Source organism: Hippopotamus amphibius, chromosome 4 (assembly GCF_030028045.1).
Source record: "Hippopotamus amphibius kiboko isolate mHipAmp2 chromosome 4, mHipAmp2.hap2, whole genome shotgun sequence".
Classification (NCBI taxonomy): domain Eukaryota; kingdom Metazoa; phylum Chordata; class Mammalia; order Artiodactyla; family Hippopotamidae; genus Hippopotamus; species Hippopotamus amphibius.
Window position 1 is genome coordinate 179255302 of NC_080189.1, and position 12691 is coordinate 179267992.

The window sequence follows — 12691 nt, forward strand, 5'->3', positions numbered from 1 at the left end:
ACAAATGCCCATTCTCTCTTGTTTCCCCTCCTCTGAAAGGTGCTCATTATTCAGGAAAGTGTCTGGCTGGGCCACCTCTGGTGAGTGCACTTTGAAGATTTCCTCTTGAAAGCATCTTCTGTGCGTTCCCCCGGAGGGGCCCAGCTTCAGGGAGATTTATGTAACCCTCATCCCCTCAGCAGGAACAGATGGGGACCTGGAGGCCACACCTCCATGGAGCACCGTGTGGACTCTGGAGGACAGTGCCCCAGTGTCCATGACAGCCACACCCTCCTGGAGGCCCTCCAAACCACGCTTGGCCACACATGCCACACGGGAACCCCAACACTGAAGGATGGGGACCCCGAGGGCTTGGGCATCATCTTGGCTTCCGAGGGTGGCTGGTCCTAACCATCTCATGTGTGAGGCTCTCCAGTGTTCAAAGCCTTGCTCTTAATGTTATGAAGTTTAAAACACCAAAAAGTAACAGATATCCATATGCCTACTAACCAGAATAGACCACTTTTTTATCATGTTTATTCATCCTTTCTTATAATATTACCAACAAAATCGTCTCTTTCCCCCCATTTCCCCTTTCTCAGAGGCAGCTGCTGTTGTAGATCTGGCTGATATATACACAGTCCATGTCTGTATGTTACATATATGTGGATCCATGCATAATACGTAGTATTATTTTTAGGCGTGTTTTTAATTTCAGCGATGGTAACTGACTTTATTTTGTGACTCGCTCTTTTCCCCCAGAAAGCATTTTTCACATAGCGTAAGGGCCTCCCAGCATCTCCCTTCTTCTTTGAGGCAGTCTATAGTATTTTCCCCATTTTTAAATGAAAAACCTGAGCCTCAGGTTAAGAAGTGGGTCTCGGTCCCACAGAAAGGAAATGTTGGCTCTGGGCCTAAATCTCAGCTTGCCCTCAGGATTCTTGGCCGATGAATTCATTCATTCACCAAATATGTTTTGAGTGTCTGCTCTGTTCTAGGGACTGAAGATACTGTGGAAAACAAGGAAATTTCCTGGCAGTGATGGTCAGGAAGCCTGTATAGATAACATTGACCTTGAACACTGGCCATTGACCTTGACACTCTGTCCTGGTATCTCCTCTTCAACAAGCCAAGAAGAGTTTTTCTGATCTTGACAAGGTCATCTCTGACGAGGACACGGGTCCCCCACCCCCACTCCCAACCCCACCCCACCCTGTGTCTTTCCGATTATTAGTGTCTAACTGAATAAGAGGAGGCTTTTCCTCTTGTTCTGCCTCCTCGGGCCACACTTTTTCTGCACAATGGACCTCCTAGTGTTTGAAGTTGGGAATCATCACCCTCAAATCTGCTCTGAGCCTTAACCGCATCCAAACTACTCATCCCCGTCCTCAGGGGTCCAGTGACTACACCTGCCCACAGGGGTGAGAAGGCCCAGCTGCTCATCTGAATAATGGCATGACACCCGGAGGTCATTCCCCAAAGTAGCTAAAATTAGACTGGGCTGGCTGGAGGGCCTTTCAGAAAGACCTTCCAGAGGCTTCTGCCATCACCTGCCTCTGAAGTGACTTCAGCCATCATTCCTTCATTCTTACCGGGACTCAGTTTCTGATCAAATCTTCCCAACTTCCAAATGGTGGAATTAAGGCTGACCTTTTTGGTTTTCTATTCTTGGGATTTTGCTGTTTAAAGTTATTTTCATGTTTAACCGGCACTTTGAAGTAGAATCTGTTTTACAACAAGGGAAAATAAAACATTAAAACCAACAAACCTGAGGAGATGGATTGAGCATCTCTTAGCAGCCGGCCTCAGCTGAATTTGGGGGGTGTGGAGGGCCATCTGTACAATCACAGATGAGTATCTGATTAATTGATCGCACAAAAGCACACAACTGGAAATGCCAGGTTCCCAATTACCTTGCTTTAATTTAGCTTAAGCAGCTGAATAAGAGAAACATGTCATACTCTCGGTTTCAAATTACTACACGAACAAGAGAAGGAAAGAATATTAGGAGCGACCGAGTGACTGGTGCTGCGTTTTACTTATCATATATGATCTGATTCCCTGCGTGCGAGAATCCTACTGGTTCCACTGTATTATCTCCATTACTTACAGGGAAGGAAATGGAGGCGATTTGGTTAAATGATTCGCTCAGCTGTACTATCTGTAATGAAGCAGGATTCACCCCTGAGTCTTTCTGATCCCAGAGCTCACCCCGCCCCCCACCCTCTGAGGCAGCAGAATCAAATGCTGGGCCGTGACCTCTGGCAGTGCTGAGCTGTCCGTCACTGAGGTGCAGGGCAGAGAGGGGCTCACTGTGGAGAATGAGCTGTCCCATCGCGGGGGAGCTCTGGGATCGGGTGTATGAGGTGCAGCCTGTGGGAGGCCGTCTGCTGATTTCAGGTTCATTAATTCCACACGGTTGTATTGTCACCTTTTCTGTGTTACACATGGGGGTGAGAGATCGTGCTATGCATGGGCCATGGCCTTGCCTTCAAGAGTTGCCCGGGTGGTGGGAGACCTACCTCCAATTAGCCGAGCCTGTGGTTGCCACCTTATGTGGCCAGAGACCTTGCAGACGTGATGAAGGTTAAGGATCTTGAGATGGGAGATGATCCACGTGAGGCCAGTATAATGAGCATAGTCAGACTTCTGCCCTCCAGAACTGTAAGATAATAAATGTGTGTCGTTTTAAGCCACTGAGTTTGTGGCAATTTATTACAGCAGCCATAGGAAACCAACACAGGGCATTAACTACCCACAGGGAAGCAGGGAGAGGGCAGCAGCCCCCGTGCAGGTTGGCAGCAGGGCTGTATCATCCTGGGGGCTGCTCTCTCCTCCCCCCACCAAAGGCTCTGTCCAGTGCTCCCCCCCCTTTCCCCAGTGATTTGAATGAAAATGCTCATTGAACCCACATATGCCTTGAAGACAGGAGAGGGAGGAGCAGGCTTACACCCAGAGATCTCAATAGGATGGAAGAGTGGAGTCGAGGGGGGGCATCTGTCCAAAAAACTAGGGCCCTGGGGGAGGAAGGAGAAGCTGAAGCAGCTGCTGGGCAGAGAATAAGGGGCATCTGATTAATTCCAGGGACGGGGAGTGCTGCAGGGGTGCCAGAGGAAGGGGCTACAGAACCAGCCTCAAAGTCCAGGCTTGCTCGGGAGGGAGAAAGTCAGCTGCCTGTCTGGCCCAAGCCCTGCTTTCTAAGAGGCCACCAGCCGGTAGTGTCTGTGGCCTCACCTGAGTGATGCTTTCCCTGCAGCCGGGTCAGATGAAGACACTGCCGATTTCCCCTAGAGAAGGGCGGTGCTGTCTCAGGGCCGCAGGAGGAAAGGGTACCCGCAGGGTGGGCTGGGGTCAGTGGAGAGATGCTGGAAAGGCAGAGTCGGAAAGGCAGAGTCAGACAGCAGCGTTGTCGGTCCAAGTTGAGGGTGGGCTTCACTCATCCGTCAATCAATAGGGATTCATCAGACAGTGCGCCCGACGTGGGCAAGACTCTAGGAGTTCCACCATGAGAATAAACTTATCTGTTGCCCCCTCAGAGTTTCCAGGCCAGTGGGGGACACAGAGGGACCTGCACCTTGGGGTGGGTGCCCCCAAGGGGAGGATGTGGTCTGGGGCGTACTTGGGAGAGAGGGCTATAGTGGGCAGGGCCATTGGCTGAGATTCAAAGGATGTGTAGGTTTAATGGGAAAGCCCGGGCCCCTCACTGCAGGCCAGCAGATCGCTGCCTCTGCTCCCCCTTAGGACGGATGTGCCTGGTTCATCTGTAGCTCATCTCGTCTGCATCACTCACTGGGGGGCAAGAGGAGGTCACAGTTCTCTTATTTAAACTTTTAATTGTATTTTTATTTTTTTAAATAAATTTATTATTTACTTATTTGTTTTACTGGCTGCGTTGGGTCTTCGTTGCTGCGCTTGGGCTTTCTCTAGCTGTGGAGAGCGGGGGCTACTCTTCATTGTGGTGCGTGGACTCCTCATTGCCGTGGCTTCTCTTGTTGCGGAGCAGGGGCTCTAGGCGCGTGGGCTTCAGTAGTTGCAGCACACGGGCTCAATAGTTGTGGCTCACGGGCTCAGCTGCTCCAGAGCAAGTGGGATCTTCCCAGACCAGGGCTCGAACCTGTGTCCCCTGCATTGGCAGGCGGATTCTTAACCAGTGCCCCACCTAGGAAGTCCTTTAATTGTATTTTTAATAGAATACTTTAATAGAATTTGTGTTTGTCATCCTATCTATTAATATGTACTAAGTATGTTAATTTAAAATACTATTGACTCTGATAAACATATAAGAAGGAATCGTATATAAATGCAACGCTGGATAAATTCTCACAAAATGAACTCCCCCTGTAACCAGCAGCCCCGTCAAGGATCAACACGTGGCCTGTCCTGAGCGCCCCCTGGTGGCCTCTTCCTATCACTACAGCCCCAGATTGACAGCTGCCAGGTCCCCACCGACATAAAGGATGAGCTGTGTTACGGATGAAATGCCGAGCTCCTCTGAGCAGGAGCCCGGCAAAGGCTGCTCTTCTCAGCCCAAGCAGGTGCTCGGAAGCACCCATTGACGCAGTCATGGGCATCCTTTAAAAAGAGGCCTCTGAGATTCGGAGCAGGCCACGCACAGAGCTGCCGGAAAGCAGCGTGTGTGTGAATTCTCCGATGGCTCGCGTTCCCTGCAGGTATTCTTTCTTTTTCACTCCTTCCCTCCCGCCCTCCTCTCTTTCTCACTTCTTTCCCTTCCTTGCTCTCATCCCCAGCTGGAGTGTGGCCCTCACCTGTCTGGCTCACCACTGTCCGCAGAGTCTAGAACGGAGGCCCCTGGTTAATAGTCCCTAATACAAGTCAGACCAGCAGCTGAGAGAGGCGGTCCCTGCTCTGCTCCTGCCATCCCCTGGGCAGTACACAGATGCCCGGCTGGAGCGTGGCCCCTGGGGCCAGTGACCGTTCCATCTCCCGGGCCCAGTACTGAGTCTGACCCTGGAGTCAGAGAGGCTGCGGACAGAACGGGAAGCACCCTGGTTCCACAGCCGGACACACCCGACTCAGCCCTGACCCCAGCACAGATGAGTGCAGTGGCCTTGACCTTTTCTTACCCATCTGAAATGCGGGTACCATGTTATGCTCCAGCAGGATAATTGAATGATTAAATGAGAATATTTTAAAATCTCTAGCACATTCCCTGACCATAGCTGGGCCTCTGTGCTGATAGTAGTAGCAGCTCAATAAGTGTGTATTGAAGGAAGGCTTAACTGTTTAATGTTCATTCATTCATGTGCCATTTAAAAAACACATTTACTATGAGTCAGAAAAAGAAAAACAAATACCGTATATTAACACATATATGTGGACTATAGAAAAATGGTACAAATCTATGGTTTGCAAGGTGGAAATAGAGACACAGATGTAGAGAACAAACATATGGACACCAAGTGGGGAAAGCGGGGACTGTTGGAGGGTAATGAATTGGGAGATTGGAATACCAAATTGTACTCTCTAAATATATGCAGTTTATTGTATGTTAACCGTATCCCAATAAAAGTTCTAAAAAAAAAAAAAAAAACACGTTTATTATGAGCCTAATATTTGCCAGAGCCAACCCTGGGGTTTAAGGCGTGTCAGCCTCTGGATGGGTCTAGAAGGGCCTGGACGGCCTGGACATTGGCCTTCTGGACTGTATCCAGGGCCGAGCCCTCCCTTTGAGCAGCCCACGTCCTCCACCCTACCCCCACCTGAGTCTCAGGAGCAAAAGGTTTTACAAATGGAAGGAAGAAGCTCTGATCCTGGGGACCAAACACGCCGGCGTCTTTGTGTGCCGCAAGGCAAGGCCTTGGGAGTTCAAGTCACTCTGCTGGGGAGTTTGGCTCTGAAACATCATACGTGTTGACTGGGAAGTGTTGCATCTGAGTCTGTCCAATAAATAAATATGCACATGCAAGCGTGTACGTATAGCCAAGTGTATGCATAAGGATGGTTACCAGTGCATTATTTATCATAGGAAAACATCAAAATTCCTAAATCTCCAGTTCTAGAGGAATGGTTACATCATGGCTTGTATTTGTGATAGACTATTATACAACTGTAAAACAATATTTTGATAGGCTTTTTGATACAAGAATATAAAACCACCATGTTTAAAGGTTCTTTCTCTCTCTCTCTATCACACACACACACACACACACACACACACACGCATGCATGCACACGCATAAGAAAAAAAGATTGGAAAGGAAGATTTCAAAGTGTTAACAGTGATTATCCCCAACTGGTGAGATTATGATTCTCTTTTTTGCCTCCTCTTTTGTATTTTCTTAATGTTCTATGCTGAGCCTATATTACTTTTACAGTCAGGAGAAGAATAAAGACATTTGGTCATGTGTGCTGTCATGGGGGGCCTGGCATTTAGAGAGGGAGGGTCTGTAAGCCTCAGTGAGTTGCCAGCTAGCGTGAAGTCCTCTGCTGAGCTGCTTAGGGCCTTAGTGTTTTCATCTGCAAAGTGGGCATGAGTGACTGCCTCATATGGTTGCTGTGAATGCTCATTTTTCTAGATGCAAATATGCACTGTCATTTATTTAAAAGACCCAAAGCAAAGCTCAGTCAGGTGCTGTATCTTTGCGTGGGGCTGCTGGACCAGGCAGCTGCTCCCCTGCGGGTGGCCCCCCAGCCCCCGGGGCCCTGGTTAATTCTCTCTTTCTTTTCAGCTGCCCATGATGGGAGGCGCCTTCATGGACTCGCCCAACGAGGACTTCAGCACCGAGTACTCCCTCTTTAACTCCTCCACCAACGTGCACACGGCCTCCAACGGCCAAGGTCAGCCGGAGGAGCCGCCACGGTCCTCCAACGATGCCGTCCTGCTGTGGATCGCCATCATAGCGACGCTGGGGAACATTGTGGTGGTGGGGGTGGTGTATGCCTTCACCTTCTGAGCCACGGGCGCTCCGGCTCGGCCCACCCTGCGCTGGGGGGCTGTCGCTCTTGGCCTTTGGCTGCACCCAGGTTCTAGAACCAGGAGTTCTGACCAGGCGCACAGCCTCTCCAAGGGGAGCCACCATGTGTCTGGAATTTCCCCAAGCAGCCCTGATTTCAAATACTCTGCCCTGGGCTCCAGCTGACCCAGAAGATATGAGAGCCTGGGCTTCCAGCACCCAGAGGCGCGACAGGGCAAAGCCTTCGAGGAGCAGCCTGGGGAATTCTTGAGACTGCATTCCATGACCATGAGACCGGAGGGAACAGCCAGCTTGGTTTAAAATACTGACATGGTTGGATGATCCCTTGCTGGCCCTAAATACTTACTTATGTGTCTTGTTTCTATGTAAACTTATCACCCCTGGTGTACGGGGTGCCTGGGCGAGGGCAGCCCTCAGGACTTGAGGGCTCCCACCCCAATCTGGTTTCCCACTCAGCCCTTCGGGATATCGGTGGTAGTCACTTGAAGTATCATACAACATTCGTCCTTTGACTTGGAAATGACATCTTTGTAACCAGACACCTGGCCCCTTGTAAAACCCAAGGATAGAATTCTCGGTGACCTGGATTTCAGGGGTGGTAGTGGGGGTGGTTTTTATCTGCTGGAGGGACTTTCTCGTCTTCATAAAAAGAGGAGAAGGTGCCTTTAAAAATTAGATCTGCCAGGCGGTTAACTCTTCCGGCCACCCACTGAAGATGCTCTTTCTTCTCTGAGAAATCACGGAACTTTAGAGATGAGGTGTGTGCACTTCGTTGATTGGCAGGTGGGAGGGTGAGGGGCGTTGTTTGCCTGTGGTCTCAGGAAGGGATCAGAGCAGGAGGGACATTCCCTGAGTGTCAGCTCAGGGCTGTGTCTACCCCAGGTAAGCCCTTTCTTGAGCAGATTCCTGCCTTCTCAGCTGCCCTGGGGAGAATATCTAAAGGGTCTTCAAGCTGTGTGCAGGGTGGGCAGGGCGTTAAGACACCCACACCTTAAACTGGGCTTGGCTGCTGTGCATTCTTGCAGGTGTAAATGTGGTCTGCCCGAGTCAGTTTCCTGACATGCTTAAAAGTCAGTGGCTGGGGAGGCTGGCAAGCCTGGGATCCCGCTCATCAAGACCAGAGTGCTATTGGCCTTTGACTGCACCCATGTGCTGGGGGAATCAGTATAGGAAAGGGCTCACTTTTCTTCCCTCCTTAGCAAAGGTCATGGCACAGTGCCCCCCTTCCCGAGACAGCTCTCTCTGTGCCCCCAGGAATGGGAGGAGCTCGGACACGGGGCTCGCTTGCTTACCAGCCGGGAGTGGCTTTCTCTTGCTTCCTCCCTGCACTGTACAGAAGAAAATAGGTGGCGTAAACTGCCCCTCCGTGGTTGAGAAATGATTAATAAAGAAGCCCTCATGCATATTTGCGGACAGTTGCAAAAAGGCTGAATTTGTCACCACGGTCTCAGGAGAATTGAGTGTTCCTGATGACAGGCAAACGGACATCTTAATTGACCGGAGGCAGCCACTCGTCTGTGGGAGGTTGGCACCGAGCTGCCGTGGTAACAGGATTACCAGCCCGGCCTCCAGACAGCACCGCAGAGCTCTTATTGGCCACATCTGTCACTGCCACCTGGCATCCATCCACATGTGCTTCAGTTCAAGTAGAGGTCATGATCACAGAGAGCGAGCGTGACCTTTGCGGAGAAGGGGTGTGGCACCTTCTGCCTGGACCTTCTGGAATAGCTGACCGGGCCCTGCCGTCTGCAGGAAGGACCAGCCCAGAGGCGGAGCCGGGTGGTGGCCGCTGTGTGCACATCCTCGCAGCGGCTTCTCCAGCAAACTCCTCTCCGTCAAGGCCTGACATCTGCCCCATGAGCAAGGTCTTTCTTAGACACGTGTCTTTATGAGGGAGCCCGAGGGGGAGGTCCAGAGCCAGGGTGGGGAGACAAGGGTCTTCGTGGGGTCCCTCCAGCCCAAATACTCTGATTCTTTACCTTCTAACCCCCCATCCCCAGGGAGCCTGCAGCCCTGTAGGAGGCAGGTAGCAACTCTCTGTTCTCAAATGGCCTGTGGAGATGGTCGTGGGCGAGAAGCTTCTATGTTTGATAACGGGGAGGAGTGGGGAAGGGAGAAAAGGTTGGCTTTTAGCTCTAATGAGGCCTCCAGCCTTCCAGGGCACCCCTGGTGGGCCCCATGTTCACTGGGTATTTCTGGGCACAGGGGTCTCCTCTATGAAGATTTCTTTTCCCTGACATGAATGCCAATTAAATTCAGCTTTCAAGTCTTTCTCTCTTTTCAGTGTCAGGGCCATCGGTGGTCAGGAGCTTTAGGGACCTTCTTGTCCAGACTTTGCATCATACGGATCACAGTGACTTGCCCAGGGTCACCCCATCTCCATCTCCTATGGTTTTGAAATTTTTTTCCACCTTCACTCAGATAACAGGAATCAGTGGGTGTGTTAGATTTCCAGCGAGAGGCTCTGCCCTCTCCCTCCTGTTGCAGTCTGGGTTCTGTCTCAGATGTTAGTCAAAGGCCAAGAGATCTAACATCATCGCTTGAGTCTTGTGTCCAAGTCTTGTGCCAGATTCCCAGGCACAGATCTAATCCTTACCGTTACCTTAGAGCATCACTGCTCCAATACACAGACAAGGGACCAGAAACTCCGAGGAGTGGAATAATTTGCCCGAGACGACACAGCAGGGAAGTGACGAGCAGGCTGAACTTGAACCATCTGGTTGAAAGCCAGCCTCTTTCTGGAACACCATGCTGCCTTCAGTGGCTGGGTGGCACCTCCGGGGCACATTTAAACCAGGCCTGGGTCTCCAGAGGCCGTTTCCCGAGGTCCCACATCATGACGTGGCCCAGGCCGGCCCTGGCTTCTGTAGGTGGAAGTCTCTGACTGTCCTTGGAATGGAGCCTGCTTATCCCCCTCTCTCTGCCCAGGGTTTGGGTGTGGTGGTCTTTGTTACCCGCCCCTCCCCACTGCACATTTAAGTTGAAATCAAGTCTCTTTGCGTGGCCAGAGGAGCTCCCAGAGACCAGCTTTCTCGGGACACATGCGGAAGGGCTCTGGCCGAGACCTGGAGCCCTGCAGAGGGCCCCCCGCGAGGGGTGAGGCTCACACAGCCAGAACTGATGAGGACAGCAGGGGGATGGCCCGTGTCGCAGGCCTTCCACTGAGCCCCAGGGCTCTCCCGGGCAGGGTGGGGATGAGTGCTCCTCTCTCAGACCCCGGCCTGGGGCTCCTGTTCCGGCTTCTCCCGGGTGAGGCTGGCCTCTGAGCCCACCCTGGCTTGGTTGGTCATGCTGAGGAAGGAGGGGCTTGCCTCTTTCGTAGCTGCTCCTCAGAGAAGGGGTCCTACATTTGCTAGAATGTTCTCTCTACTTGCCCCCCCACCCCCACCCCGCATGCCCCTCCGTTTCCCCTCTGCAAGCCGTGGGTGTCCCACACCTCGGGGTGTGCTTGCAGTCCACCACACAGGGTACCACTTGCTTTATGAGGTCTTTGGAGCTTTGGAGGAGAGGCCAGGCCGGAGGACATCTTCGCCGGGCATGTCCCAAGGGAATTCGCCTCAGCCGCCAGATGACCCGTCTGTGGCCTCCTGCTCTGTCATTGCCCTTTCCACGGAGTCAAGAGGCAAATGAGACTCCCTTAACCCGACAACCTCCTAGAGAAAGATGCTCGTATCATCTCCTGCCAAGGGAGAAAAGCAGGGAGGATGGGCTAGTACCACTGGCCTCAAGAGACAACAGGCCATTTTCCAGCTTGTTCTAAATGGAAGGCCTGGCTGCCCGCCAGCCCACTAGCATCTGTCGGAATCCCTCCCTGGAGACTGGAGGGACTCAGCCGCCGTCTGCTCTGCTGCCCGATTCCTTCCAGACAAATGGTCCTCTCCTTCAACCTTCCCTCATTATTAGCAGTGATATTATTAACAATGATTATTCTTCCTGCTGTTGTCATTACGCACCTTCCTTGTGCTGTGTTCTGTATCTCATTTACTTCTCAAATCACCCCTCAGGGGCAGGAGCGAAGGTACAGAGAAGTGCACAGTAATTACTGTCACAATTTTTCAGTTGAGAAAGCTGAGGCCAGGCTATGTGCCTGAGAGCCCACAGCCGAGGTGCTGGGATTCAGACCCAGCCCTGCTGGCTCTGCGGGCTGGGTGGTTACCCCGCGTCTCCCTGCGTTCACACCCTCCGTGACGAGCCTCCTGGGATGGACAGGCCTCTGAGGCTGGGCTGTTCTGGTCCTGGAGAAGGGATTTCGAGTGTAAGAACTAGAAAGGATGGGCCACAGTGCTCAGGTATCCATCCGTCTCAGAAGCCCACAGCAGCAAGAGGCCTTAGAGAGCATGGAGTCAGGACCTTACCTTTCGGGAGGTCATCTGGGGCCACACCATAAATTAGTGGAGAGCTTACAGGTCTCCAGATAGATGCCTGGCCCGAGGTGCTGTGCTTTCACAGGGGAACACTGGGGGGCCCCGGATTGCCAGCCCCAGCCTTGGGACAGGCGTCATGTTCTCTGCCAGCTGTCACCTGACCCCCTTCACCCCTTTGACTGCCCCCAGAGCAAGTCCTGGGTGGGCTGGGCTGCCGTGATGGAGATGCCCTAGAGGCTGTGCTCCTGGCCCAAGGCGGCGGCGGCAGTCAGAGCCTCATTGTCCTACTCACCTGGCCCACCTCTCCTGCCCCACCTCCTTCACAGGCCCCAGGCTTCGGTCATGCAGTGAGAGGGACAGAGGAGAGGCTGGGTAACTTAACACTGAGACCCCAAAGGGGCAGAGTCCGTAAGCTCCGAATGGAAAAAGAAGGTGCTCCAGGAAACCAGGTAGTGAGAATTCAGCGGCAGCCAGGTGTCCCCAGCAGGTCACTTCTGAGATCAGACCTTGAGCCCTTTCTTTACCCTCTTTTTTGGGGGGGAAGGATGGGGACGTGGGGTGGGTAGAGGACAAAACAGTGCAAACCCTAGTGATTAAAGGGAGGGACATCCCCACAGCGTGAGAAAATGGCAGCTATCAGGAGTGTGATGAAATGGCCAAAGGTACATAAAATCGACTATGTAAATTTTGGAATGTAAATCTGCATTGTTCTGAGTCATGGTAAAAGGCATACTTTTTTTGGCAAGATAGAGAATAAAGGCAGAGGAAGCCCTTGGAGAGGTTGGTTGGGCTGCACAGTTCCTGGCATGGGCTGGGCACCTGCCTTTTAGTCACCGTGCACGCGTGTACCTGCCCAGACTTCTCCAACCAGCTGTTTGTTGAAGTCCATCATCTGCGCCTTGGTCCTTTTGTAAGCTGACTTCCCGCCTCCCCAGGAGGAGGTTTGAGACCCGTACTGCCTTGGGAATAAGTCCTGACAGATAAAATACGAGGCATATTTGCAAGAAACTTTGTGCCGAGGCTACTGGAGGAATCCAGAGCCCTCCCTCCCCGCCGAGCCCCCTCCACGTGGCTGAGCAGCCACCAGTGGTCCCAGCATCGGTCTCATCAGCTGTCTTCCCCTCAGTGTCTTAATGAAGCAGAGAATCACCACATTTATAGTTCAAAGCATTATCCCAGTAACCCAGATGTTTCTGACCTGGGCGCTGTAAGCTGGCAGGAAGGGGGCTTCCAAATTTTTACACTTTCCTCAAGGAAACTGAGTCCCTCGAGAGGTTAGGGAGAGTTGTCAGGTCACACTGGTGAGCGAGAGAGCGGGTTCTTGAGCCCAGGGCATCGATTTAAGAAGTTTCTGAACCACTAGGACTGTGGTTCTTGACTGGGGACAGTTTTGTCTCCCAAAGGACCATTAGC

General features: G+C 52.1%; 1 protein-coding gene across 1 annotated transcript in view; it reads left to right on the top strand.

The window, feature by feature from the left end:
* C4H14orf132 (chromosome 4 C14orf132 homolog) overlaps positions 1-8161 on the top strand; it is a 49661-nt gene extending 41500 nt beyond the window's left edge. The window contains exon 3 of the mRNA XM_057732644.1: positions 6669-8161. Within this exon, the coding sequence (XP_057588627.1) occupies positions 6669-6893 (225 nt within the window). The 3' untranslated portion in view covers positions 6894-8161. The remainder of the gene's footprint in view (positions 1-6668) is intronic.
* The last annotated feature ends 4530 nt before the right edge of the window (positions 8162-12691 follow it).